The sequence below is a fragment of the Sparus aurata genome, chromosome 3 (assembly GCF_900880675.1).
Source record: "Sparus aurata chromosome 3, fSpaAur1.1, whole genome shotgun sequence".
NCBI classification, from domain to species: domain Eukaryota; kingdom Metazoa; phylum Chordata; class Actinopteri; order Spariformes; family Sparidae; genus Sparus; species Sparus aurata.
This window is the reverse complement of record NC_044189.1, coordinates 8,578,718-8,605,647: the sequence shown is the minus strand read 5'-3', so window position 1 is coordinate 8,605,647 and position 26,930 is coordinate 8,578,718. Positions and strand designations below refer to the sequence as shown.

The following is a 26,930-nucleotide window of genomic DNA, read 5'->3' as shown; positions in this document are numbered from 1 at the left end:
TGCAGCTCTGCTCTGAGGATCTGATCGAGGATCTGATTTCTTCTCTCTGGATCTTGTTTATGTAAACTTGTGTTACGACTGCACGATCAACTGAAGTATTATCAGAGAGAAGAAGCTGCAATCTTTTCTTTTTTGAGGGTGAAATGTTGCCTTAACAGCATCTTAATGAAGCACTACCGTGCTGCAGAGATGCAGTGTACGTCACATCATTCCCACCTCTCGTGAATTGTCTTCTTCATCGTATCTTGGTGCCTCAAATGCACAATGTGATAAATACAACCACGTTATTAAAGCAGAAGGCGTTTCTCCATCACACACACACACACACCTCCTCTTGACCTGTGTGCTGGCAGAAGGTGACTTTCTGTTCCCTCCCCCTCCGTTTCCACTCGATGTGGAGAGCATCGGACGGAGGGAGAAATGTCTGCTGCAGCTTTTTTATCACCGCAAAGGCAGGCAGGCCGTCATGGTGCTCGCTGCATGTGTGGGAGTCTGTACTAACACTGGCTGCTGCTAGAAGAAGAGAACAGAAACAACAGCCTGACGGATGCTGGACCTCTGAGGCCGATACTGACATCAGTGTCTAGATAACGATATATCCGCCGTTATCGTTTTACATTCTTGGCACGGATCCATCTGCCGTTACTGGCAAATGTATATAATCAGATACTGAATCTTGGTACCTGGATGAACCTCAATCCACCTTCCTGTTTTCTGTTAAACTCATATGTGCTATAGTGAAGTTTATCTGTGTCGAAAAGAAAAACAAGCTAAGAAAATGGTTGAAAGATGATGTTGGTGGACAGGTGAAGAATAGACACCGTCGCAAAAGACCTCTGACGTTTGTTTAAAGGCAGTATTACGACGTAAAGTCACGTTATTTAGACGTCACGGTCTTCACCGACACGTCATAATGTTTATAGTTGCATGTAACGTTAGCTAACGTTAACGTTAGCGAGATGCTACCTAACCAGTTAGCTAACAGTAATGTCAGACCTCCACTGTTAGCTAGAGTCCTCTTCATCGATGGTAACGTTAAAAAGATCGGAAAACGACTGATATTTTTTAAGACGGCTTGAATTATTGTTGACCACGACGACTCAGCCGAAATTTTGTGCTGTTTTCTCGTGTTCATGAAACTTAACATCGTGAATTTATCCTTCCGTTTGCATCCTGTAGTCCCCAAAAAAGGCCCAATAAACACCGCAGCACCAAGATAAACGGAAGTGGCGTCATCATGTTTCTTATTGTCAAGCAAGAAAAATACAAAATATTAATATTGTGCCTAAAATATAGGTTAAGATCTTCTGTTTTTTAAACACAAAAATTAGAAATTATCCTTTTCTCATCAGTATCAGCTGTGAGAAGGTGGTAGTTACAGATTAATGCCATCGTTATTGTGCACCCTTATTTTTTCCTTTGAATTGTGATGCTTCCGTCCACTTGAAGCTGTCTTCACACCTCAACAATCAACAAGTTCACAAAGTTAAACTCAGCCGTCGATAAGCGACCTAAGGTGAAAACATCACGGCGTGTTTTGGTTGCGGGCCGTTCACAGACAGCTCCAGTATGCGGCAGGCTGATCAACATGTGACGTTACCGGGGAATGCTCGACGCCGAGAAGGGAGAAAAAAAAAGGGACGGGGCGTTAAATAAACAGAAGCATTCTTTCTCTGTGATGCCTTTCTGAGAGATGTGAGTCTCATTCTTGTTAAAAATAAAGACAGACGGACGGAAGAGAAAAAGAAAAAGCCAAGGAGGGATTGTTTTGTATCTTTACAGTCTGGTGGGCCTGCAGCGCTGTCAGAGGGGTCGTAATCCTGTATCAGAGTGATTTAATCATGTCTGAGGGTAGCAGACCTTCGGTTTAGCACTAATGCATGCAGACCATTTAAACCCCTGACACCCTCCTCCACTCACACACACAAACACACACTTGACTTTATCTCTCCTGTCACCCCTCACACCGACTGTAACCAGCCAACCAGCGACATTACGCCACTCGGTCTGGCTGTTTCTTGTCTGCCTGCTGATGTGTCAGAAAGAGTTTTTTCTTCGAGGAAACACAGCGAGCAGCTTCCTCTTTCTTTACTCTCTCGGCGAGCGCTGGAGTCGAACCAAGCCTCTCCAAGACACGACATGTTCAAAGACTCGACTGTTTTGCGGCTCACAATAGGAGTGGCACCACGCTGGAACAATTCACCTTTTGTGTGACGCTGACAGGGAAAAGAAAAAACTCTCTGCACTGGTTTGTAAAGGGGTTTTAAATTGTACACAGCTCTTCTCCCGGCGTCTAAGGCGTCACGGCACCGCTCAAGTCCGATTGTGGAGTTGAACGCTCCTCTGTGGAAGCAATCATGAGACGTGGACTCCCTTTCGTGCCGGCGAGCTTCCCAGTCATGCTGACGTTATGTTCTTGGCACACATTCAACATCACAGCCAAGGCTGGAAAACGGGAGTTCTGGCCTAGAAAACTTTTTCAAAACCAGCTTTTGATTTGTCACTATCATAAGTCTTCCTCCGCCGTTGAACTCAGAGGAGACGTAACTCTAAATCTGTCCTACAAACAGAGTTATCCTCCATGAATAAAATGTTGATGAGCTGTTTCTTTTTCAGCCTTTCCAAAAACCACAAACACCAGAGCAAAAGTCTAAGATATAAATTCAACAGTCTGCTATAATGAAAGCTGCTAACGTTAGTGTGTCATGCAAACTAGCTTACTAGCCACCAAATCCAGACATGAGACCAAGCCCCCAGGAAGAGCACCAGTTTTTTTGTGTAACAACCCCCGCAAAATGACTTGTTTCACTTTAACAATTTGAATCTGGAAGTTAAGCCGCACAGTTAAATCATTTTATCCCCACTCATGTTAACTAGACGTTAGCTCTAGTGCACATCTGTGGGCTCCACCACGTAGAAGATTTGGGTATTTTCTTACTGTTTCCAAAGCTGTAACCAGATTTTAAATGTTACATCCATGAGTGAAACATTTTACACTACCTTATTTTGTTGGGTTAGGATAGCTAAATAAAAAGCAAATCCACTGACAAGAATGAATCCTTTGTGGAAGCCTTTCCTGGATGCTAGGAAGCTATATCACAGTTTAAGCTAACGTTAGCAGCTCATTCTTACTTATTGTTGGATTTGAGGACGTTGGCATCCTATGTTAGAGGTTTATGTTTGCTAAAAACACTTTTTAGTCATCATCATCATTTAGCTCTTTCTCTTGTACCTGTAAATTTATCGAAAATACGAACAATCAAGTATGTTTTACCTTTTGTTTGCCGAATTAGCCTAAGCGAAGCAGCCAAAACACGCGCAAGCACCTTTACATTAGCATGATATTGTTAATGTTCATTCGTTAAGTGCTTTTAAAACAATTTTACACAATTGTCTGTTTAAAACAAGTCAGCTGGAAACAATTAAGTCAGCCAGAGAAGGTGGGTTCCACCTATTCACGCTGCTAAGGTGATACTGTTAGCTTGATTAGCTAGTTAACTACTGCACCTAATTGGCTAGCAACAGTTCCTTTTGTGCAATGAAATCATTGATCTGGACCCCCAGAAATAAGATCCCTTCTTTTCTCTACCTCTTTCTGAATCGAAGGAACTATTGTTTTAAGAATTTCAACTGAATTGGAGAGGTACATGACGCATTTAATACTGTTTCTGTTTGCTTCTGAAGGCCAAACTGAAACTCAGAAAGCTAAAAGACAGAGCTGCTCTCAGCTGCTTCAGTCAGACGGGGCTCAAGTTCTCACAGCTCTGCCAGCTGAGTCTCGAATGCGGCCTGGGGGGGCTCGAATGCTCGCACATGGCGGGGTGGGAGAGCAGAGCGCCTTCACCGGGATTGCTGGGTGTGGACGGGGATCGGCTGGAATGACTCTGCGAAAAAACTGGACGGGGAGTCGAGGCTCGAGGCGGGTTGTTGTGGTCTGAGTGGATCCTTGAAGAAGAAGAAGAAAGGAGGAGGAGGAGGAGGAGGAGGAGGAGGAGACCAGCGCGCCTCTCCCCCCACACACACTCTCCACGTCAGCGATCTCTGCGACCAGATGCTATAAATCAGAGCCGTGACGCTAACGGCTCGCATAGGATCAGAGAGGAAATGCTCGGTTCTGCAACGGAGTGAAGAAGAAGGAGGAAAAGGATGAAACTTCCTGAGAGCTTGTGCTCACATTAGTCACGTTTCCCTCTTCGTATCCGGCGTTTAAAGAAAAAAAAAAAAAAAGCAGAAGTCATGATTAAGGGGACATTGATATTAATAATCCTGTTTACGGCGTAATCCTGTTAGGTAACAGTGTGAGGCAGAGGGTAGTCATACAGGGAGCCGTCAGATCACATTTTATAGTTTACAGTCGTTGTAGTAACACCTACACATCCGGGACTGTTTCAGAGCTGATGAGGAGGTTCTGACCTCGTTCTGTTCCGGCCCAGTCGCTTTGATGTGTCTGTAAAAACACTCTAGACCTTCAGATTGCGCACAATTTTGTCTTCAGGTGATAGACTACTCCGATCTATTGATTGGAAACAGATGCTTTCAGATAACACGTAAGAAAAATGTGAGGGGATGCTGTGTAAGGAGCGAGAAAGACCAAGTAGGATGGAGGTCGGGGTCGATCACAGGGAGTCAACCCAGTAGACGGATGTTCGTGTCTGGTGTAGCCAAGTAGTTTTATCAGCTAAACATAGTCCTGGGCGGTGGGGCTGAGTTTCATATCCATCGATATTGATATTTGTGATTATTCAATCATTTTTAAAGACCAAACCCTCAAATGTTAAAAGTCTCCTCGACAACAAAAATCAGCAAAATTGGGATTTTAATCAGGAATGTTTTGATCAAAGATTATTTAAAGATGAAAGGATGGGAATCATCTGCATATTTTGAATTAACTGATTAAAAATAATGAATTTCTTGTTCCAAAAATTGCTGAAAATCTTTCGGTTTTTGCCTGTTGGTTGAATTTTAAACTAGTAATTCAAAGATGTCACACTGGATAAACGTTTGTCTCTCTTCAATGACAGCCAACTATAATTTGCAGATTAATCAGCGATGATAAAACCAGTTGTTGCAGCTCTGAACAAGATTTCAGTCCCGATGAGACGGATTTTGATTCTGGACGCTGACACACACACACAGTGCAGTCAGTACCAGAAGAGTTCTGCGGTCGGACCTCCAGCTGTAATTACTGCGAGCCGTCACATTAATTCTCTGCTGCGCTGCACTCGACGTAATATCAATATTTCAGCTGCAGATTCACTTTGATGTACACAGAATACAGAGTATTGATTGTGTCCTCGGGGGCCTTTCTCCAGCTCGCCCAGAGGCAAACATCCTGCCGCTCGCGCAGATTTTACTTCCTCGGGCGTTGGCTGTCTATTAAAGATTAATTGATCGATATTAATTCAGTTGAATTCATCATCATAAGTGTTAAATAGGAGCTTCTTCAGAGGCGACCTCACTTTAAAGTCTTCGTTTGAAAGAGATAAAAACGTCTCGTCTCATTTCAGGAAACTCCTCCACATAACAGCGAAGGTTCTCTTTGAATTCCTTGTTTTGGTTCCTGTCCTGTGCTTGTCCATCCATTACCCATACTGCCTTGCTCCTTGGTACTGGATGTTTTTGTTGATGTCTTCCTCCGTCCCCAGGGGAATCACTAACAGATGCGTGCCCCCTCCTCATCTTTGAAGTGTGTGTGCTGTGCACACAATCGCACACAGACGTCACTCAGCACACAGCGTCTCGGTCACAGGACCCTCAGGCTCTAATATTAGAGCGCAGATGAGGGCTGATACGAATGACAGACCGCAACCGCATTTCATCTTGAAGACGGGACGACAAAACATATGATAAAATGTACGTCACGTATGATCTGGACTTGAAACAGGTCCGCCGTCATGTGGTGCGTCGGGTGTTTTCTGCTCTCCAGACGGCTATTTTTGAATCAGTTAAAAATGCGGCGTCTCCTGCTGCACCGGTCGATTGATCACCTCTGCAGTCTGCCGTGATGACGCCACTCTGCCTCTTCCCTCACACACACACTGCTGGAAGCTCATTGTGCCCTTTTATGCTCCGAAATCATCCTTGAAAAGCTTTTTTCTTCAGGATGAAAGATGAAGGCTGGGCTACGTTTTTGGCTGCAGCCCAGTCAGGTTTAGCTTCTCGTCTGGAGGGCTTTGTGCTGATGCTACTTACTATCCTGGTTGCCAGATATCATGTTTTTTTTTTTTTTTTATTGAACGTCTGATGTTTTTTAAAGGCAAAACACTGCAGAGTTCATGCTGTAGTGAAAACAGAACAGAAACCTTCATCTAACTTATCAAATGAAGAACTGAATCAATCTGCTGCACATTTAATATTTCATGCTTTGCCTCATGAATGAAAAGGGTCAAGACGTCAATAATGGATGCAAAAAAGTGCATTAAAGATTAAAAATGTTCCCCAAAACGTAAAGACTACAGACTGTACGGTAACTCAGGGTATTTACAAAGAGCAACGGTGTATCTGCCTTGCAATGTGTGTTTATAATAAATGCCTTCAGACTTAAATTTCCGGCTTGTATTCTGGTGCTTAGCGGCGCTGCTGTAGTTTCCCCAGTAAACACACCGCTCTCTTCGGCTTTTGCAGTCCCTCCTGACTGGCCGGCAGCTTCTCCTGCCGGGTTAAACTTGGGCTAAAGAGAGCGGACAGGCTGCATGTCAGAAGGGGAAGCTATAATGAAATCAAATGAGTGTCATATTAGCACAGATCCTCAGAAAATTACGTCACTTTCCTGTAAAACCAGGAGAAGACTTATGTCATATCAGGACATGATATCCAAAAGCCAGGATACGATAACAATATGATATTATTAAACTGTTCAGTCCTTCATCGACATTCAGCAGAATCTTGTGAAGGTGATTCATTTCTCCAGCTTCATGTGCTGCTGTGTGCAGGCTGAACCTCGCAGCACTGAAATCAGACCTCAGCTCAGATTAAACTTGGTCCGTCATCGCACCTCTGCCGCTGCCAGGTCAACGTGAGTCAGCCAGACGCAGTTATGCCCTACTTTACGAGTCCAAAACAAGAGTGTGTCAGGGCAGCTGAGGTTCTTTATACGTGATACACTTGATTCTGATGTTTGTGTCGGAGGTCTCATCACAAAATGACACCAAGCTCTTCGTTAAAGTCGCATATTAGCCGAAGGCGTCGTGGGAAGAGGAGTGCACTCTATGTTCTTGGCCAGGTCTCTCTCGAAAAATAGTTAAATAAAGGAAAAGAGAAGACTGTAATTTAGTGTAAGTGGTCAGTTTCTGAGGGAGTCTGGTGGTCTGCGGTTCAGAGAGAAATAAACAAGCTGCAGAGAGACTCATTGTTACTTTGGATCGCGGTTTGCTCTTCTTTTCTGCCTTTTGTTTCACAAGTCTCTGTGTTATGTAACCGTTTGTTTCTTTGACATTATCTCCACTTTTATTTAGACATTTCTGTTTCAGTGGTGCTGACATGATGCCTAAGTTTCAGCAATACCTTAAAACAATGTCAATACTTTATGATGCCTTTATAATATAGACAAAGTCCAAAAATCACAAACGTTACATATTCAACCCATATCACGTATTTTCTGCCTCCAAACAACCAAAATTTTCGACTGATCTGGACACACGATGCAAGAAGGAGCACTTTCTCATTTTCTCTCCACCCGCCTCCTGTCTCCGAATTCAGGGCAGGAACAGGAAAAGCTACTAAAAGTATTTTAAATAAGTACTACGGAGAGGGTACGTGTCTGAAGATAAAAGCTAAAACAGATTTTGTCAGGATGATGAGCGGCAGGCAACAGGATGTTACTCCACTCGCAAACAGGAGAGATCTCGAGAGGAGCTTTTAACCACAAAGAAGTGGGTTACCCAGTCACACAGACATAAAACAGAGCCAGCCATGAATCATATATGGATCATCTATTATTCACTTTTTCCTCTTTCCTCTCTCCTCCGGCTCGGCGTTGATACTGAGAAATTGAGGTCAAAGGTGAGGCGGCGAGAACAGAGAAGGGAGTTTTGAAACCATTTTTTTAAATGAAAGGTGCCGAGAAGAGACGGAGAGAAAATAGCTCAGGCGTTGTTTTGTTGTGACTGAAGCCGTAGTCATGGAGTTTCACTTCCTCGGTTGTGACATCATCATGAAGTCATCTCCATGATATAGCAACGGCGAGCGAAGCCACATGATGTAAATAAACACAGGTTACCACAGGGCAGGTTAAAGCTCTACACTCAGCTGGTAGCTCTCCGTTAACGGTCTTTAACACGCTCTGCAAGGCTGCGCGGAACAAGTGTGAACTGCTGATGTGGCCAAAACAGAAGCATGGCGACCGCTTTAGGAAATAAAAGATAAATTTAGCAACAAGAAAAACGAAAGCTGGCATCCGATGTGTGGTCAGCTTTGTCATCTTGTTCATTCTTTAGGCAGATGAGTTCCTGGTTTAAATCCAGATGTTCTTTGTTTTAGAGGATTCTATTAAAGCTGCATTAATCAGTGTCTTTTATATTAAAGGGACAGTTCAAACGACCTTTTTCAGCCTCTACTCATGCAGATCATGTTAGATGTATTTTATTTTTTAAGGTTTCTGCAGTCACTCAAACACAATGGCGGTGAAACTAATTATATTGATACATCGCACAAAATATGTAAACAAAATTATTCCAACTAATTTAATGTAATAGATGATTTTTGGGGGGATGTAATTCTTTATCAAACATCTGTTTTTTTATTCCATCATGTTGTTTTTCTCAATAACACATTTTATGTCAAATTTGATTTCATAATCTAACTTTTCATGACAGTCGTATTGTTTATCACATACCACTGCCTCTTTTAAGCTAGCAAGTTTAAATTAACCAGGTAACTGGTAACTAGCTTGAGCAATAATACTAATGTTGTTTGTAAATGAATACAATACACAGACCTGCTAACTAAACTTCTGTTGCTTTTAAGCCATTGCTTAGTAATGCTGCTTTTGTTTATGCTGATTTATTCTTGTTTATTTACTCTAAAGTTAGCTGTAACCATTAGCATGTCCAGCTAACTAGCCTAGCACTGAGAGCTGCTTCAATAGGCAAGGGCGGCAACATTAGCGTGTCACTCAGCTTAGCTTAGATTTATTCAAACTAAATGTTCTTTTTGTTTTTAAATGTCTTTTTTTGTTTTACTTGATTGTACGTTATGTCAAATTTTATTTCATGGTATTAGTTGTCATGACGATGATCTCTCACAAGCTAGCAAACCTGCAACTCCTGCTAGATTTAGCCAGTTATATGCTAACTTCCTACAGCTGATCAAATCTACTTTTCAGATGATGAAGTCCTCGTCTGTCAGCTAGATAACCCTTTTTACAGCGTTCTCACTTAAAACAAGTCATCTGAGAACATTAAGAAATCAGCTGAACGTGGAGTTCTTCAACCAGCTCACACATATCACGAGATGACTAAGCACTGAGTGGAAATCTTGACGTGACGTGGCCTAGTGAACAATCATCTCTTCACTTTTAGCCAAACCTGCACATTCAGCGATCCAAAGAGAACAGCTGACACACGCAGTCATTCTGAGGGTACGCGGTCTGTAATTGAATCCCAGAGGTTTCTCTTCTCTCACCATCACAGAGAAGCCACATTTCTTCTCCTGTGACGCTGATTAGTAGCCGTTGCGTGTTGTTGTTGTTGCTCGTTGCTGAGACCTGGAGCTCGTCACAAACACAGCTGCTGGTCCGGTGAAGTCTCGCAGTGTGACGGCAGAATCTGATTCAGAGGTGCGTGCAGCAGTTGTTCTCGTGAGGCCTGAAGTTTTCTGGTTCCCTCAGGGGCGGTGGTTGGTTGACATTTGGTTTGTGGGCTCTTATTGTATCATGCACGCTTGAATTTGGACTCAGTGACCTTTTTTATTTACTCTGCTCTCTTGTTTTTTGTCATGAGATGCAGCTGAGGAAGTGGACCATCAGTTTAGTACCACTGACAACAGATCAGACTGTTTGTCCTTCAGTTGAAGCGTAATTGGTGTAAAACATGAATATTCACCAAGCGATTTCATTTTGTGAACATTTCCCCCCATGCCACTGGTTTTATCTGTCCAAACATCCAAACTAGAGGCCTGTGTTTTGCCTGTTTTTCTCTCTCCCAGGAATGTTCTTCCTCTGCTTTTCCCTGGGGCGTGGAGACTTCTTGCCCGAGAGCATTTCCGTTTTTTTTTTCCTCTATCCCTACAGGAAGAGGTTGTGGCGGCGTCCATCAAGGACACGCGTGCTCTTTGACCGCGTGTAAGCAGACGGACGGCCGGCTGTAAACTTATCAAAATCTCTTTTTTTTGGTTGGAATAGCGCAAATTCCTGGAGTCAGTTAATCAGAGTAGAGTCAATAAGACGTCACGGGTGTTTTAATCTCTCCTCTTTTTGGACGATTTCAGTCCTTCTGTTCCTCGGCACATGCAGGCAGATAACGTACAGAAGACACTCGTCCGCTGTATAAACATGTGTACGGGCTATGTGGATGCCAGGGATTCCTGAGGTTGGCCTGACCCAGATCCAACATGTCCCACTCATCACAAAGACACACACACACACACACATGCTGTAGTTCACATAGTGGCGCTCTCATGCACATAACTCCGAACAATAGCGGCTGACCTGCTTCACACAACATGCTCTGCTCCCCTCCACCTTTAGAAAAAAGACAGAGTAAAGAGATGCTGCACTTTTTATATTTTAAAAAAGAACCTTGTTTAATTAATAACCATATTCTGAGGTAGATGTATGAAATGTACTATTATATTACAGCAAAGGACATCCAGAATATACATGTATATTACAACCAGTGGGTGAGAAAGAGTTTGATGTCATTTGGTTGTTGATAAAGTTGATATTGAGGGTTTAATGTTACGTTCTTCAGCTTACCCTCATTGATATACTGTATATAAGGTCAACAGAATAATTTATAAAAGGTTCCTGACAGCTTAGATGTTGATAACGCAGACATTTTCTACACCATCGTACTTGAAACAGCGAAGGCGTCCTTCTGACAGCAAGAAGAGCGGCTCTCTGGTTTGTTGTGTCCGCCTGAAAGACACATAAAAAAGCTTGGCAAGTGTCATTGCCAGTTTCAGATCGACGCAGTTGTCATTTTCACGCCCAGCACCATGTTTTGTGAATAGATCATTCGCGATCTTGAGTCAGCAGAAAGTGACGGCGCCATGGACCAACGAGGTCCTGGAGCGCCTGGAATGATGGATGACACACTGATTGGTTTAATTCACGTTACACCCAAAACACACCCTCGGCTAATTAAGAGCGTAAATACAACTGATTTGTGCCGTGCGCCTAACGAGCAGAAGCAAGTCGGACACGCCCTCAACGCACTCGTGCCGCGAGCTTTAGACCATTAGACCGTTCAAACAGCGTCCATATAAAGAAATCCTGTGTCTGATTTCTTGCCCGGCTCGATCCGCTCCCTGCAGCTTGATATGACCTCCGTCATTAATCGATGAGGTGCGTAGCGGAGCAGAGGTTCTCGTGAGGCTCTTACATATTTCACCTTGTACTTTGATACATTTTGCTTTCACAGCTGTTCCCACACTGTTCACACCACTGTTTCTCTGTGAGTTCATCCCCAACCCACTGCTTTCACACATGCTCCCAGGAGCCTCTCATTCTGGGAAATGCAGTGTACTCAAACTGAAAGTATAAGCATCCGTAAACCCCCCCCAGCTGTCTGAGGGAAAACATTGTGAGAGTATCTCAGGGTTAACACATATTTTTCCTGACCATCGCCGGTGATTTTCAGCTGTGGTCGAGGTTTAATGTGGCTAAATTTGGCTCCCGGTCTGGCAGGTTACCAACTCTGATTGGATGTCCGTCTCTGTTTTATTCTATTATTGGTTAACACAGTTTTCATGCCAGATGGATTCAGGTTTTATCAGCCAATGTGGCCCACAAGCAGGCAAAGTTAAGTGTCTACCTCCCCCCCTCCTCCTCTGCCTGTCCAGTAAATCTGGTGCACCACATGCTGCAGTTTGTGGCGACTGTGCCGTCCCAAGGTGCCTCGACAGAAGCCAGCCCCTTTTATGGCCGACATTCTCAGTATGGTGCTTAACGCTATTTATAAACCCCGGAGTCTGTCACAGTGGCACAGAAACCTGAGATGGCAGCGGAGGGACGAGGAAGGGGGGAGAGACGGGGGGGGGGGGGGTGAACATCATGCTGAATTTGTGTTTCTGTGTTAAACGGAGCCTGTCACACGGACGGCTGATCGGGCGCGATAACACACACTTGTTGACTCACTGAACAGGCGTCTCTGTAAGCCTGTGTGGACCCGCTTTGTTGTTGGAGGGACACTACTGATAAACATGTCTGTTGATATTAAGGCTGCATGTAACAAAATGTATTATCCCTTATTATGATTGGATGGATTTTGTAGCTGAATTTCAACTAAAATGACTGTCAATGTCTTTAAATGATGTAAAAACGTATGTATCTGGGTTTATTAAACTATATTTCGTCATGTTTTGGCTGATTACCACCATTAAATGTAAGCCGAATTAGCTATTAGCAGTTCCTGTTTGCAATGCACCCATGAATGTAGAGACTCCTATTAGTGGATTTTCCTAATATGGAAGAAAACTTAAAAATGTGATAATTTTAAGGCAAGTTCTGCAGTTGTGAGACACGTCTTTTTTCTCTGATTTCCAAGCAGATTTGTGGATGCTTTCACGATGGACAAGTATATAGTTTATATTCCCCATAATCCTTTGGGGGATAAAAACAAGAGGTATGATGTTGGCATGGATTCACTGTGCTATATGCGTATACATGCTGTAAATTATCAGCCTGAATTACGTTATATTTTGGCAAATTGGCACCATTAAAAGTAAGCCGAATTAGCTATTAGCAGTTCCTGTGTGCAAAGCACCCATGAATGTTCAGACAGCCATCACTTATTATCTTGATACTGAAGAAAACTTAAAAACATGATAATTCCAGGGCAAGTTCTGCATTCGTGAGAAGACTCTTAGGACTTGTGGCACAAATTGGCAGTCTGGGTTTTAAAAGACCTTAATTGCTTCTATCAGCCGTGTGTGTTGATAAGCCCCGTCACATACCCCTGGGGTACCTCCCAGTTTGAAAACCTCTAATCTAGACTAATAAATGTCATAATAATATTTGTAAGAAAATTAAAAGGCTTTTAATGGCAGCTGTGATTAACGAGGCCTTATCAGACACTTTGAAACAGCTGCATTTTATCTTTCTTTTGGATGTTTTTGGACACATTTCGGTCTCCTTTTTTCACTTAAAGTCAAATTATGCAGCTTTTACTGAACGTGTGGCCACACATGTCAATTACAAATGCTTATATGTTTATATAGTGCAGTTTAACAGTCGCGCATGTAGAAAAGTGAGTCATAAAGTCGTCCAGTAACAATTTTTAGTGAAGCCGCTGAGTGTGTTTAATACGGAAGAGGATTAGGGCCACACATGAATTTTTTTTGTAGTTCTGACTTTAAAGTCAGAATTCTGAGAAAAAAGTCAGAATTCTGAGATTAAAGTCAGAATTCTGACTTTTTTCTCAGAATTCTGAGATTAAAGTCAGAATTCTGACTTTTTTCTCAGAATTCTGAGATTAAAGTCAGAATTCTGACTTTAATCTCAGAATTCTGACTTTAATCTCAGAATTCTGACTTTTTTCTCAGAATTCTGACTTTAAAGTCAGAACTACAAAAAAAATTCACATGTGGCCCTAATCCTCTTCCGTAGTTTAATCATTTAAGTCTTAAGTTTTATTTCTTTTCACTTGTAAGAAGAAGAGTTTCTCTCTGTCAGAAGTTTACTCTGTGGTCCAGCCTCAACACGACACCTATCATCGCTGCTCTCTTACAGTACCCGACGTTTAGATGCAAGAAAACACACAACGGACACACCCAGCGCCGTGCTCGCGGTAATAACTGGTTAGAGACAAACTTCAGAGTCATATGAAGGATCTGGTCCTCCCTTTGTTCTGTTGTCTCTTCTGTGCAGTCTATCACAGTTACTCAGATATTAGATACCGGTGACAATCAGCAACAAAGATACGGCCCAATAAGCTTTATTTGTTTACCTTCACCAGCGCCATTTCCAGCTTTTTACCTGACATATTCTAGATTTGAAGTGGCTGACAGTTTGCATATTCAGTTTTCCTTTTTGAATTCAGACGACCCCCCCCTGCTGTTACGGAGAGTTATTCCTTCTCACACAAACGCAGAACTGTACGAGCTTGTCGGCTTTCAGCTGGAGCTGTTTGCGTTGTGTTCAAGTGCAGCTGAGCGTCTTTATCGCGTCCCATTTTGTGTATTATGAATATATTTTCTTATGTTAGTGTGGTGACGGTGGCAGCAAAAACATGTCTTGAAATATGCTGGAAGAAGAATGTTAATGTGCCTTTTTGAGCGCGTCTGACTTGTTTTTCTTCCAGCTCCTTTTTTTTCCCCCCCGTTAAATATTTTGAATACTGGGAATTCAGGCGATCCAAATTGTTCCTAATTTGGAGGCCTCGGTGTCCCCTCCGGCCACGTACGGAAAAAAAACTGCTCAAATTTGAAAAGTCAGCCTCGCTCACTGAGCGAGTAATCTCCTCAAGGAAGGAGGAGCACCTCAATCCTCTTTTTGCCCAAATCCTAATCCTTTTTTTCAACATCAGGTAGAAAGCAGTGTCGTCCTGTTTGAACACGAGCCTTCGTCTCTTTTTTTTTTTTTTTTTTTTTCTCTCTCGCAGTATCAAAACACTCGAGGGGCTCCAGATCACGCCCTGTTGATCCTCCATTAGTATTCTATAGTGTGACCTGTGCATTAAGCTCCTCGTTGGAGTACAGCAGGGACGGTTTGGAGAGGAGCCCAGTGTTAATCTGTGATTTATGTGGTTCGGTGAGCGTTTGGACGGGCCCGAGGAGAGCGTCACGCTCCATCTGCCCGCTTGTTGGCTGACGGGAGAGGAGAGCTGGCCCGCAGCCTGCAGCCTCTCACCTTCTCTGCTCTCCCGTCTCATTAGTTCTCCGGCTCTTACTGTCTTTATCTCGCCTCCTTTTTTGTCTTTTTAAATCCTACGCTCCCTTTTCTCCCCTCTGCTGCACCACTTTTGTCCTCCAGCTCTCCTTTTCCCCCATTAATCTCCCCTCCTCACTCTCCACACGTCCTTGAAGAAGTGTACAATTTGTCCCCTTCTTCTTCCTCTTCCTTTTCTTCTTCTTCTTCCCTCTCCTCCTCCTCCTCCTACTCCTCCACGCGTCACCGCAGCTCTGCTCAGTTCCTCACCGACTTCTTCGGCGTGACAACCAGACGGGGGGATAAAGGGAGGGGAGAGCCCGGGATGAGCAGCAGCCGAGGAGCTGAACTCGGTATCAGCAGGGCGTGAAGACAAAGTCGCCGCAGGATTAAACAGGATGTGTGTGTTCTGTGGCGTTTGCTGCCGCCTCGCTGTCACGATCCGCGAGGGTCAGAGGTCAGGAAGTCGGGCCTCGTGACCGGATCTGTGTGGATGCTCGTGTTTGACTTACGGAGGCTTCATTATGTGAAACATCCTTTTCAATGTAAAGCTGCAACTACTGATATTTTAATTATTAATTCATCTGTGGATTCAAGCATTTCTCGACCATGTATAAGTCGATTTTCATGACATGGTGAGTGCGACACAGCCGGTGAAAACTGTTGTATAATGTCTCCTGAACAAGGAGGATCCGGATCTGGTTTTCTAAGTCAGGCTCCAGAAAGATGACAGGCTCTTATTTGCACATTATAGAGGATAGAAGCTGCTCTACTTGGTTCCACCATGTATAATTCTTCAGCATGAAGCTTGTATTTATTTCTTTGGCCCGTGCACTTTCCTCCAGAAGTCCCAGTTTGAAGTACCCAGAGCTGTTATGCTCTTAGTGTTTACGCATGCACTTTACAGAAGTGCGTCTAGTATTAAACTGCTTTCATTACGATGTCCTGGAAGCTCCACGTGTCAGCTCATAGTCTGCAACGATTACACACATTTTTGTGTCGTGACACGTTGATGTTGCAATTGTGTTTTAGCTGGTTGAAAAGAGACGTGTGAGACATCCAGGTGTTCAACGAGAAGTCAACGCTTTCAGATTTTATCACAACTCGGAGCTTTTTGTGCTGTTTGCAAGTCGTAACTGACATAAACCTTAAATAACGTCAAACAAGGTGCATTATGGGAAGTGTAGGCTACAGTTTTTTAGACCTCTGGATCTTCTCAGCCAAGTGTAAATGACCCTCTAAAACCTCTAAAACGAAAAAGGACTCTTGTCTTATTTTTCCCAACTAACTCAAACCTCACAAAAGCTAAAAAGTTGTGACAGCAGCTGCAGGTTCTCTCCCACAAAAACAGTCTGAAACATAACACAGGGTGTCTAAATAATAAGACGGTCTTTATGATTTGTTTAAGAAGCGGATTGTGGATTAAAGGTAATGAAATAATCAGAGCGCCCAACCCGGAGATGTTATTATCAGAGCATCCAGACACAGGTCACGTGTTAATACCAGGTGTAAACAAGGCCTACAGCTTTCTTACATCTTTTCTCTCAAAACTAAACTCAAGCAATTATTGGAATTGTCTGGTCAACTTGTCTCGCAGTCTTAACAACTTCCAGCAACGTGCTGATGTTCATTTCACAACCACTTTTTGCGGAAACATTTACATAACTTTGATTATGTCTCAGCTCGAGGATCCGTGAGTACTTTGAGCCTCACAGTGAAGTCGAGGGATTCATACATCAGTTAAAGTGGCTCTATGGGAGTAATTAAGCCAATTATCAGTAATTCTCCCCATGATAATCACTATGTAAGCATTCGTCTTTTAAGATCTCCAGTGTTTTCCTCTTCCCCTTCAGGAAGATTCGACGTGTGTCTCGGCTCCTCTGTTGCACTTTCACACGCGGGATGTGTCTCTTCGGCTGCAGTCCTGATTTCTGTTCTGAGATTTGTGTCTCACCTGCTGCTGGTGTGTTTGACGCTGTCGACGGGAGGCCTTTACAAACCTTCGGGGAGCGTCGCGCCTTTTGCTGCGGCTCGCCTGATGCGCGTGAATTGCGTGTTAAAGAGATGTTGGTTGTTTTCTAATGAGTCGCGAGTGTCGTGCTAATGAAGTCGCAGAGGATGTACGAAGGGAAAGTGACGAGCGTTTGGCGGAGGCTGCGCGCTGAGTGACACGGCGGCAAGGCGTCGCATTTAAGACTTAAAGCATCAGTGGCAGCGCGAAGTCGACGAGGCACGTGAACGATCAGGTGTAAATTCTGTCTCGTCAGTAATCAGTTTGATTTTACTTTCTGTCTTCCAGCTCTGCCCCTGCAGACGGCGTCTCAGCCCATCCAGAATGGGGACAAGTGTTCGGGGAAGGACCCACTGACTTCAGACGACTCAGCCTTCACAGACCTCTCTCCTAAAACAGACTCCAGCCCCGAGACGGAGACCCCCACCAAGACAGATGCCTCCTCCAAGACGGACGTCAGGCCATCCACCCCGGGCGACAGCAGCAGCCCTCAGCCCAAGAAAGGTGCAGCTAGGGACGAGTTTATTGCTCGTTATCTGTCGTATAAGGAGAAAAAGTCCAAAACAGAAACAGGGCAACAAATCACATGAGAATTTAAAGTTAGATTTACATGTGTCTTTTGCAGGTTTAGGGGCGTTAGAAATATGTGAAAATGCACAAAGACCATATTCAGAAACTGTGCCTTGAAACATTGCCATGGTAACGTTGTACTTGTCAGTCACTACATACGCTGGTAACACAAGAGGGACGGCGATCCATCATCCCGCCCTCGGAACAATCAGCTGTCAAGCCGCAAAGCAGACTCAGCCGCTCTGATGCGTCTCCGTGGCTCTGGGTTTGGACGTTGTCATGTGTCAAAACAAAAGATGCTTCTTGGTCCGATGTGAGCGGCAGGAGCGTTTTAGAAATTTGATTTGAATCACAGTCAAACCACCTCTGAATGTGTCTATGATCTGATTTGCAAAATATCTCATTTGATCAAATCAAATCAAATCAAATCAAATCAGTTTTGCTTACAAAGCTTAAAATCACAGTCACGTTGCCTCAGTGGGCTTTACAATCTGATCTATCCTCGTGTCCTCAGACCCTCCACTTCAGTATTTTTGTTGCTGCACAGACTTCCAAGAATCAATCAAGTGGACACGACCTGAACCTGCCACAGAACGGATTTGGTCTGGCGGTCAAGAGCCGGAGCGTAACAGCCTCCACTCTCCAGGTTGTTGCACCTGGCTGCAGCAACTTGTTCCCGTTCGGCTGCCAGAGCATTAGTGATCAGATCACATCGACGCTGGGTGATGAGGCCCCGCTAACAAACTGTTCCCGCTGATCCAAAAGCCGTTGGATGGCATTTAGCAAATGTTTTTGTCCGACTCTTACAAACATTCATACACTGATGGCGGTGGCTGCCATGCAAGGTGCCGAGCAGCACATCAGGAGCAGTTTGGGGTTCAGTATCTTGCCCGAGGACACTTCGACATGCAGACCAGGGGAATCGAAACCAAGACGCTGGCTCAACCCCTGAGCCACGGCCGCCATATATCATATAGGTGCACAGAGACTAAACCTTTTCTCTGATGGAAGCCGCTAAAATTCAAACATACAGGATGTTGTGGGATGTCGAGATCATCACAGAGTAATCTCACGGCGCTGCTTGCTCTTGTTTTTAAAGACCAAAGCAGCCGAACAAGCCCGAGAAAGACAGACTCGGTGAAAAAAAACCAAAAAGAACAGATCAATGCGTAAGATTTCTCTGCTGCAGTTTTTGTTGATCTGTGAAACAATACGCGACTCTCTGGGCGGATCATCAAGAGTGACACATGAGAGCGACTGAGCGGCGTTTCATGAGCAGGCAGACGACAGAGCTGCTGTGATCAGATGGGATGGTTCCAGGTATGAGGGGGTAATTAAGGCCGAGCGATGCAGTCAGGAGATATTGAATGAAAGTCAGCCAGACACAATGCAAGGTCAAACCTGCCACGGTGAAGAATAAACACCAAACAAGTGAAGCCTTCTCCCCACTGACTGAAACTGGAAATGGAGGAATATGCTGCAATTTTCCCCTTTTTTTCTGCTACAAACTGCTTCATTTTCTTTCCTTTACCCCCCCCCCCAAAAGTATTAGCTGTTTAATAGCTGATGAGGTGTAAAAATGTGGAGTCAGCATTTTTTCACGCCGCTGCTCCTGGCTGCAAAACCTGCTCTGTGTTAATCGCTCAGTCGTCCCGGCGCCTGAACAGAAAAAAACACTCGGAAAGGTTGTTAAAAGTATGAAAGGAGGCCGTTAACGACGTTGTTTTGATCCTCCGCGTTTCATGTCTGACCACGATTCAAAGACGCAATCGACGCGTCAAAACATAAAAGCGTTCCGGCGCACTTTCTGTCCCCTAATGGAGGCTTCGATGTATATGGAGTCGCTCCCGCCACACAGATGGCGGTGGCACAAAGCCAGATCGCCGTTTGCTCTGGTGGAGACAGGAAGTATAGGAGGAGGGTGAAGATGAAGGTGGAGGGTGGAGGGATTGATGCATTAAGTGACAGTCTCTGTGGAGCTTTCTCTTCCCTTCATGGTGTCTGCGTATCAGCCAGACTGAAGTCTCCAGCCGCGCAAGAAACTCTCTGAAAGGTGGGGAGGGAGGAAAATCAGGTTGCCATGGTGACGGTGCCGAAGTGCCGCAGGGGCCTCGGCGATTGGTCGAGAATGCATGCATGCATATTACACGGCGCGGAGAAGATGGCGCTCAGCGGTCACACCAGGGGTCCGGGTGATCAGCAGCGGCTCCTCCGTCGTGGCTCTCCTTTTTCTCAGCCGGTCTGAAGGCGGAGAGAGTCACACGGATCCTGGCGTTGCAGCGCTGCGTCGTTCAGAGTGCAGCAGGATTCATTCTCGTCGTCACTGCAGATGAGAAGGGGCTGAAAAAAAGACAAGTCACAGCTGAGCAACCACAGAGTTTAACATCGTCAGTGTGCGAGAGAGAGACGGAGCGGCTTTGACCTTGAACCAGAACCTGCAGACCTGAAGAAGACTGCTTCTGGGATTTTCTGTGATGAGTCTGTAGGTTTCATATACATCAACGCTGCTCTAAGTGTTACTATGAGATACCTGTATCCCATCTGTGTGCCCACTTTATCCAATCAGGACAGAGAACGCCGTAAAAAAGAGACGGCCCTGTCTTCAGTGGTGATGAAAAGATGAGGGAGAGGATTACTAACTGCAAAATGGACACAAAGTTAGCTGCATCGCTTACACAAGTTTTTTATCGAGTTTTATACCAGCATCTGGAACATATTAAAGGCTGACCTCAGCCAAAATACAAAAACTATTTATATTATGATTTGTACAATTTCCTAAAGTGAAATCAACGCGCTGCAATTAGAGTCTCTCAATGCGGCGGAGTTTCCCAAAAAGGATCCAGTTGCAGGACAGACGACAGAAAAGAAAAACAAGCTTTAATAACCCTCCATTTTCTGTAATTGCTCATCCTTATCAGGGTCGCGGGGGGCTAGAGCCAATTGTAGCTGACATAGGTCAACATGGGGACAAACAGCCATTCACGCTCACACCTGTGGGCAATTTAGAGTGACCAAGTCACTCTAACCCAGTCAGAAAAAGCTCAGTTTCACTGACATAAAGGCAGGCAACAATAAAACATGCTGCTGAGAATCGAAGAGCAAAATGCTAAACAAATTCTGTGTTCCAGTCGATGTCAGAGGTCTGAATGTCCTAGTTTGTAATAACTGAACTAAAACCCGGGACCACCTTTAACTGATCCCCCGTCTGTACTATCATTTTGGTGAATTACCCTCTAAAAGTGAAACAGCACAATAAACATGGAGAATTTAATTTCAATTTGACAAAGACTCGTCCCTGCTGCGCTGGATGATCCACTGAAGTTGCCGCTCCACTTCAGACTGTGACATTATTTCAAGATGTCGCACGCAATTTTTAAATACTTTATCAATGCTGCGACCACAACATGTGTGTCGCTTCCTCCTCTGAGCTGAGTCTTAGCGGCAGCAGCAGGCGAGCTCAGACGGGATCCCGAGACATTCCCAGGACAGATGGGACATGTAATCCCCCCCCCCCCCCCCCAGTGTGTTCTGGGTCTGCCTCGGGTCTCCTCTCAGTTGGAGCCGTTCCTAGAAAACCTCTAGAGGGAGAACACCTCGAACCACCTCGACCGACTCGCTCTGATGGGAACGAGCGTAGGTTCCGCTCAGAGCTCCTCACCCGAAATCTGAGACAAATTCGAGTCATCTTTGAGATCTTTGATGTGAAGAAGTTGGCCAATTTCAAAGGAAACAACAGCATCAGTTATTGCAGGTTTAAAAAGGGAGAATCATCGAATAAACTCTATATTTTCTTTTCCCCGACAGATTCGATGACCTCAGAGCAACGACAGAAACTCGCCAAGGAGCGGAGAGAGGAACGAGCCAGATACATCGGTGAGAAGTGAAATCAAGAAATATCAAACTAACTTCAAACAAATTAGATTTTCCTGCCGGTGATGCATGAATTTGTCGTAACCAACTTTAAAGCATGCAACATCTTCTCTTCTCTTACTGTAAGTATTAACGTTCCTCTGTCACTCTGCTCTGACGTGACTGACGGTTGTTGTCGTCTCTTATCGTCTTTTTCTCCTCGCATGGCTTTCAGAACAGCAAACTCAGCTGCAAGGTAAGGGCTTCACTAAAAAAAGAAAAAACCTTGGCGTCCGCAGCCTCACGCCGTTTGGGAATAATCATACTTGTGATGGGAATTCCATTTCCTCCTCGCCTTTTTTCTTCCTCCCTCCATCAATCGATTATGTTTTATATTTATTTTTCTGTCGTCATTCGGGGGGGGGGGGGGGGGTTACCGCTGCACCCGGTGAACCCTCAACGATCCGCTCATGTTGTGTTTAAATTTGACTTCATGTTCGTCTACATTCCCACCCAGCGTGCACGTCCCACACCTATAATCATGGTTTGACTTTGCGGCTCCGGAATGAAACTTTCCTCTCTTATGAAAATATTGTGCTACGCCAGAGACATGAAAGACGATATCTGGAGTTCAAACACGGAGGGTTTCTACCCGGTTGATGTAGGCCAGAGCGTGAGCAGCCAATCCGAGGGCGGTTCGGCGGGTGTTTTCCTGCAGAGACGTCCCACGGGCGTGAAAAATGAGCCGTCATTAGCGCGAGCTGAGACCAGGCCTCTCGGACAGATTAGATTTAATTACTACTTTCATTAGCATCGGTAATGTGGTCACGCAGCAGCGCAGTTAAAGGGGACTTCTGCTGTTTTGTTTTTTCCTTCGCCGATAATAGTCGAGGTTTATTCGGCTTCAGTTGCTCCGAGATAAGTTTCCTGCGGTCTGTGATTACACGGTACCATGTTTGGGCCATTTTCAAGTGGAGCATGCAATTTGTTTGAAAACAGCATGCACATAATGGCATGTAGGTCACGAAATATGATGTTTACTGTACGTTTATCCCTTAACCCTTAAAGACCTAGACAGCCAGCAGTGCCTGAAAATATCTGTTGGGCTAAAACGTGTACAAACTTCAGAACCGTTAATCCTTTCCGTGCGCTTTAAAAACTCATGCATAGAGGAGTTTTTCAGCCTTTCAGTGGTGTCACAGCTTTCATGATTTAGATTCTAAATGTCGGAGTCAGAAACAGACTCTGACAAGCGCCTATTGTGGGCGTAATTTCCGTTCGGTGAGAAATCTCCTCAGGCTCTCCGCCACGCTGACAGGCCATTTAATGAAAAACTCCGCCGAGCGTCTCCGATGTGTTCCGGTGTCGTTTATCTCCGTAGAGAGACGTCATGGTGCATTCAGGTGCACGTCTTTTAGCTCTGAAATCTGTATCGCTTTGTACGGCGAAGGATAGGTGCACTCCTGGTATCGCACGTGTCTTGTTTGGGCATTCATGGGCGCCGTAGTTCTGCAGCATTGATTCATTGCAGCATTGAATAGGAAACTAAAGTAGCTTCTTCCTTCAGGGCGATGGATGATGTCGTGACTTGCAGTTTTGTTGGAGGGATAATCGTGACATAGAATACTCATATCAACTACAGCTGGTTTTCAATGAAAAGCTCTGAGGGTCATTTTATAATAAATAGCTGCATCTTGCTGAACAAAGGTCAGATGGAAGTCTACAACATCCAAGTAAATCCTTTTAAATGGAAAAAGAACAAAAACTAAAACCGAATTGTGATTTCCGTTTGTTTTTTATTATCCTGCTAATGGTAAATGTAAAATAGGGTCTATCCTGAATCAACAGTAATAAATACAGGAGGGTCCAGGTCTTTAAAGGTTCATTAAAAAACAAATATATCCGAAAATTAACATTTTTGTTGTGTAACAGCAGATGTGCACCAAATATTTTGTGACACGGTAAACCTCTGCAAGAGTAAGAATGTGGGAAAGCACGCTGACGAGCATTAAACCGACATACTTTTGAATCCTGCTCCACAGAATGCTGACATAATTGGATTTTTTTCACGAATTGGATTTATGGAGGAATGAAGGAGGCTTTCTTATTGTCAGCGAGGCTCAGACTTGTGCGCCTCTCTGGCTCATTAGCAAAAGATGAGCCGCAAAATACCGAACTAAATACAAAACACGTCTTCGCCTAACAATGCTGCTGAGATAAACCCACTAAAAACTTTTTTCCCATGCCATCTAACACACGGATGATGAGGTGATATATGAACACGCCTCGTCTCTGGTTCGATGCAGCATGTAACCCAAAATATCACCATTCATTTTGCATTTTTGACATTTTATTTACTGCTATTTTACTGCTTTTGTTGCTGTTGTTGCTACAATGTCGAGGAGCTGAAACCCACAAATTTCACCTTTTTATACTTATATAAAGAGATGTAAGAGTAAAGGAATCTGAATCTACAGGCTTACAAACACGTTTTGATTTAAGAGGATTGATTGCTGTGTAATTGTTCCTTCCAAGAAACGAGCCACAGCAGCGAATGTGCAAAGACAAACTGGCATCTGCTGGAGGCTGCTGTAAAACACAGCAGGAGACTTCTGCTTATTTACTGTTATCAGGATTAAAGTGTCATGAACACAGTGTCTTCCATCTGCTCCACCCGTGCTGTTTGGATGTCGATGGTGGAGGCTTATCAAGAGTTTAAGTGATTACACAGTGTTGGATGTAAAGTTTGGAGTAAAATAATACATGTCTTTAAATGCTATATTATGAGATTATGTGGGTTTTTAATAGCTTTAGCTACTTTTAGCAACGTAAGCGCCATGGATCAAATTATACCAATGTCGGTCTGTCACTTTATTCACAACCACTGGACAAGTTGCCATGAAATCTGGCACAAACATTCAGGCTCCCCAGAGGATGAATCATACAATTTTAGTAGTTCTCTGACTCTTCTCCTCCTTTTATCAAAGCTTTTATTTTACAGGTAAGATAACTCCAAATCTGCAAAATTTATTAGCACCAAATTGTGTCCAAATATGCATGATCCCAAGAGGATGAGTCATACAAGTTTAGTAATTCCCTGACTCTTCTCCAGCATCAAAGCTTATGTGTATCAAGTTAAATATATCCATATCTATATGAGGTATTGGCAACATTTTCAAATATTCATGATCCACAGAGGATGAATCATACAATTGTATTGAATCCCTGACTTTTCTCTTGCATCAAAGCTTTTATTTAACAAATAAGATATCTTCAAATCTACAAAATGTATTGTAGCCAAGTTTTGTACAAATGTTCAGGATCCCCAGAGGATGAATCATACAATTTTAGTCTATCAAGTACAATGTCACGTCATGTACAAGACGTTTTGAAATGTCTTGCTATTGATGATTGCCATGAAATTTGGTGCAAATATTCATGATCTCCAGGCGATGAATCATACAATTGTATTGATTCTCTGACTCTTCAGCAGCATCAAAGCTTTTATTTATCAAGTTATTTATATTGTCATATACAAGAAGTACTGCCGACATTCAGGGTTCCCAGATGATTAATCCTGTTGACTTTAGCTTCCTGCTAAATGTGGTTTTGATTGAAATGTCTCGACAACAATTCGATGGATTGCCATGAAATTTCCTACAAATTGTCATGGTCCCCAGAGGATGAATCGTCCAATTTCAGTGATATCCCGAATCAGCTCTTGCACCACAGTTTTAACTTATCAATTGAAAAATTGCCACATCTACAAAATGTATAGCTGAAAAAATTGTACAAATATTCATGATCACCAGAGGACTCATGCAACTTTAGTGCTGGATCTTTCCAAACAAAAGCAGAAAAACTGCTGTGAACTGTAGCTGAACTCTTTATTCATCCTTTGGAACACAGAATTGGCAGAAAAGCTCTCAGACAAACGTGTGATCCTCGGCAGCTTTTTCTAACTTTCTGCTGTCATTTTCATTACTCACTCTTTCTCCATCTCGCTTCTTTGAATGAATTTTAACCACTTTCTCTCTGTGACGACGACCCTCAGCGGCGAAGAAGGCCCAGTGGCTGGAGAAGGAGGAGAAAGCCCGACGCCTGAGGGAGAGCCAGCTGGAGGACCGCAGGAAGAAGCTGGAGGAACAGAGGCTGAAGGCCGAGAAACGTCGAGCTCTGCTGGAGGAGAAACAGAGACAGAAGCTAGAAAAGAACAAGGTCGGACAACGCAGAGTTTAACTCCAGATGCAGCAGCTCAAAACCAAAACCAACACAATTTTAAAGGCTTGTTTTCTGAGTATCGACACCGAGCTAATATGGCTGTAATTGATGTTATCACGGCTGCGGGCAAATGTTCAATAACAAACAGATTTCTTTTACTGCCGGTCAAAGATCTACGTCCTGCTCTCCAAAATATTTAGCGTTAATTGAAGTCAGGGTAGGAAAAATCCGCTCTGTGCCAGTGTTTATACAAGCCTGATAGCTAAGTGCAGTTTTTTGACCACTGGAAAACTGCCTGTGTAAAAGGATTTCATCCCATCTTGAGTGTCAGTCGTGATGCCAAGCACAGGCATGCCGCCAGTTTTCCAGTGGTCTGAAGTGCAGATTTTTGTTTGGCTGTAATTGAGTTAACAGCTATTGATCACAGCGGTGGTGCTCAACACTTTTTTTGCCTATTTTATGGTTTTCTTGTGCGTCCTTGTCACAAGTCACACATGGTGTAAACTCTTCTACCAGACGGCTATTTCCTCCACAAACAGAAAATTAATTTGAGTAATTCTTGTGGAAATTATTTGTTGTTGGTTTTTTTTAGAAAAACAGCAGACAAACTAGCTTTTTTCCAGTATTCATGTGAAGCTAAGCTAACTGGCTGCTAGTGCCGTCTTTCTTCATGTGTAATTCCAGCATAGAGATTTGCTATTATAAGCCAACACATTAATAAAAACAATATACATTTAAATATTATTGTTTCTGCATTTGAATTGTATTACATTAAACTGTCAAATAACCTGTTTGCATACTCTGACTAAGTGTTGACTGCGTGTTTCTCCAGGAGAGATATGAATCAGCCATCAAGAGGTCGACGAAGAAGACGTGGGCAGAGATCCGCCAGCAGAGGTGGTCCTGGGCAGGCGGACTCAACCAGACCTCCCGCAGAGAAAGTGAGTCTCGAAACAAAACAACCAAAAACCTCAAAAAAACTCAATGACATGAATATATATCATATATCACGTCCTCACTGAAACTCAGAGGCTTCAAGTTGAGCGGGGCTGCACAGACCGTGACTCACTGGTCCAACTGATGCAATTCAGGGAAATAGCTGGTGAAGGGTTTCGCTGTCAGAAGGGTGTGGATACCGGAGGCAGAGAGAGTCATTAAGGATGTTAAACTTTTGTAATTCCTCAGCGCATGTCCGACCAATTGTCTCCATTTAACAGCGATCAAAGAGGCAGAAGGGACGAAGCAGCGAGGTAG

The 26,930-nt window shown here is 43.9% G+C and overlaps 1 protein-coding gene across 6 annotated transcripts in view; it reads left to right on the top strand.

Moving 5' to 3' along the window:
- The window catches only part of LOC115578796 (MAP7 domain-containing protein 1-like), a 44,246-nt gene that overhangs the window by 1,535 nt on the left and 15,781 nt on the right, over positions 1-26,930 (top strand). For 4 of the 6 annotated variants that reach the window (XM_030411976.1, XM_030411974.1, XM_030411972.1 and 1 more), the window contains exons 2-6: positions 17,325-17,540; positions 21,411-21,479; positions 21,691-21,711; positions 25,510-25,673; positions 26,509-26,617. In XM_030411976.1, the coding sequence (XP_030267836.1) occupies positions 17,325-17,540; positions 21,411-21,479; positions 21,691-21,711; positions 25,510-25,673; positions 26,509-26,617 (579 nt within the window). The remainder of the gene's footprint in view (positions 1-17,324; positions 17,541-21,410; positions 21,480-21,690; positions 21,712-25,509; positions 25,674-26,508; positions 26,618-26,930) is intronic. The other 2 variants (XM_030411975.1, XM_030411971.1) reach the window with 1 other exon arrangement.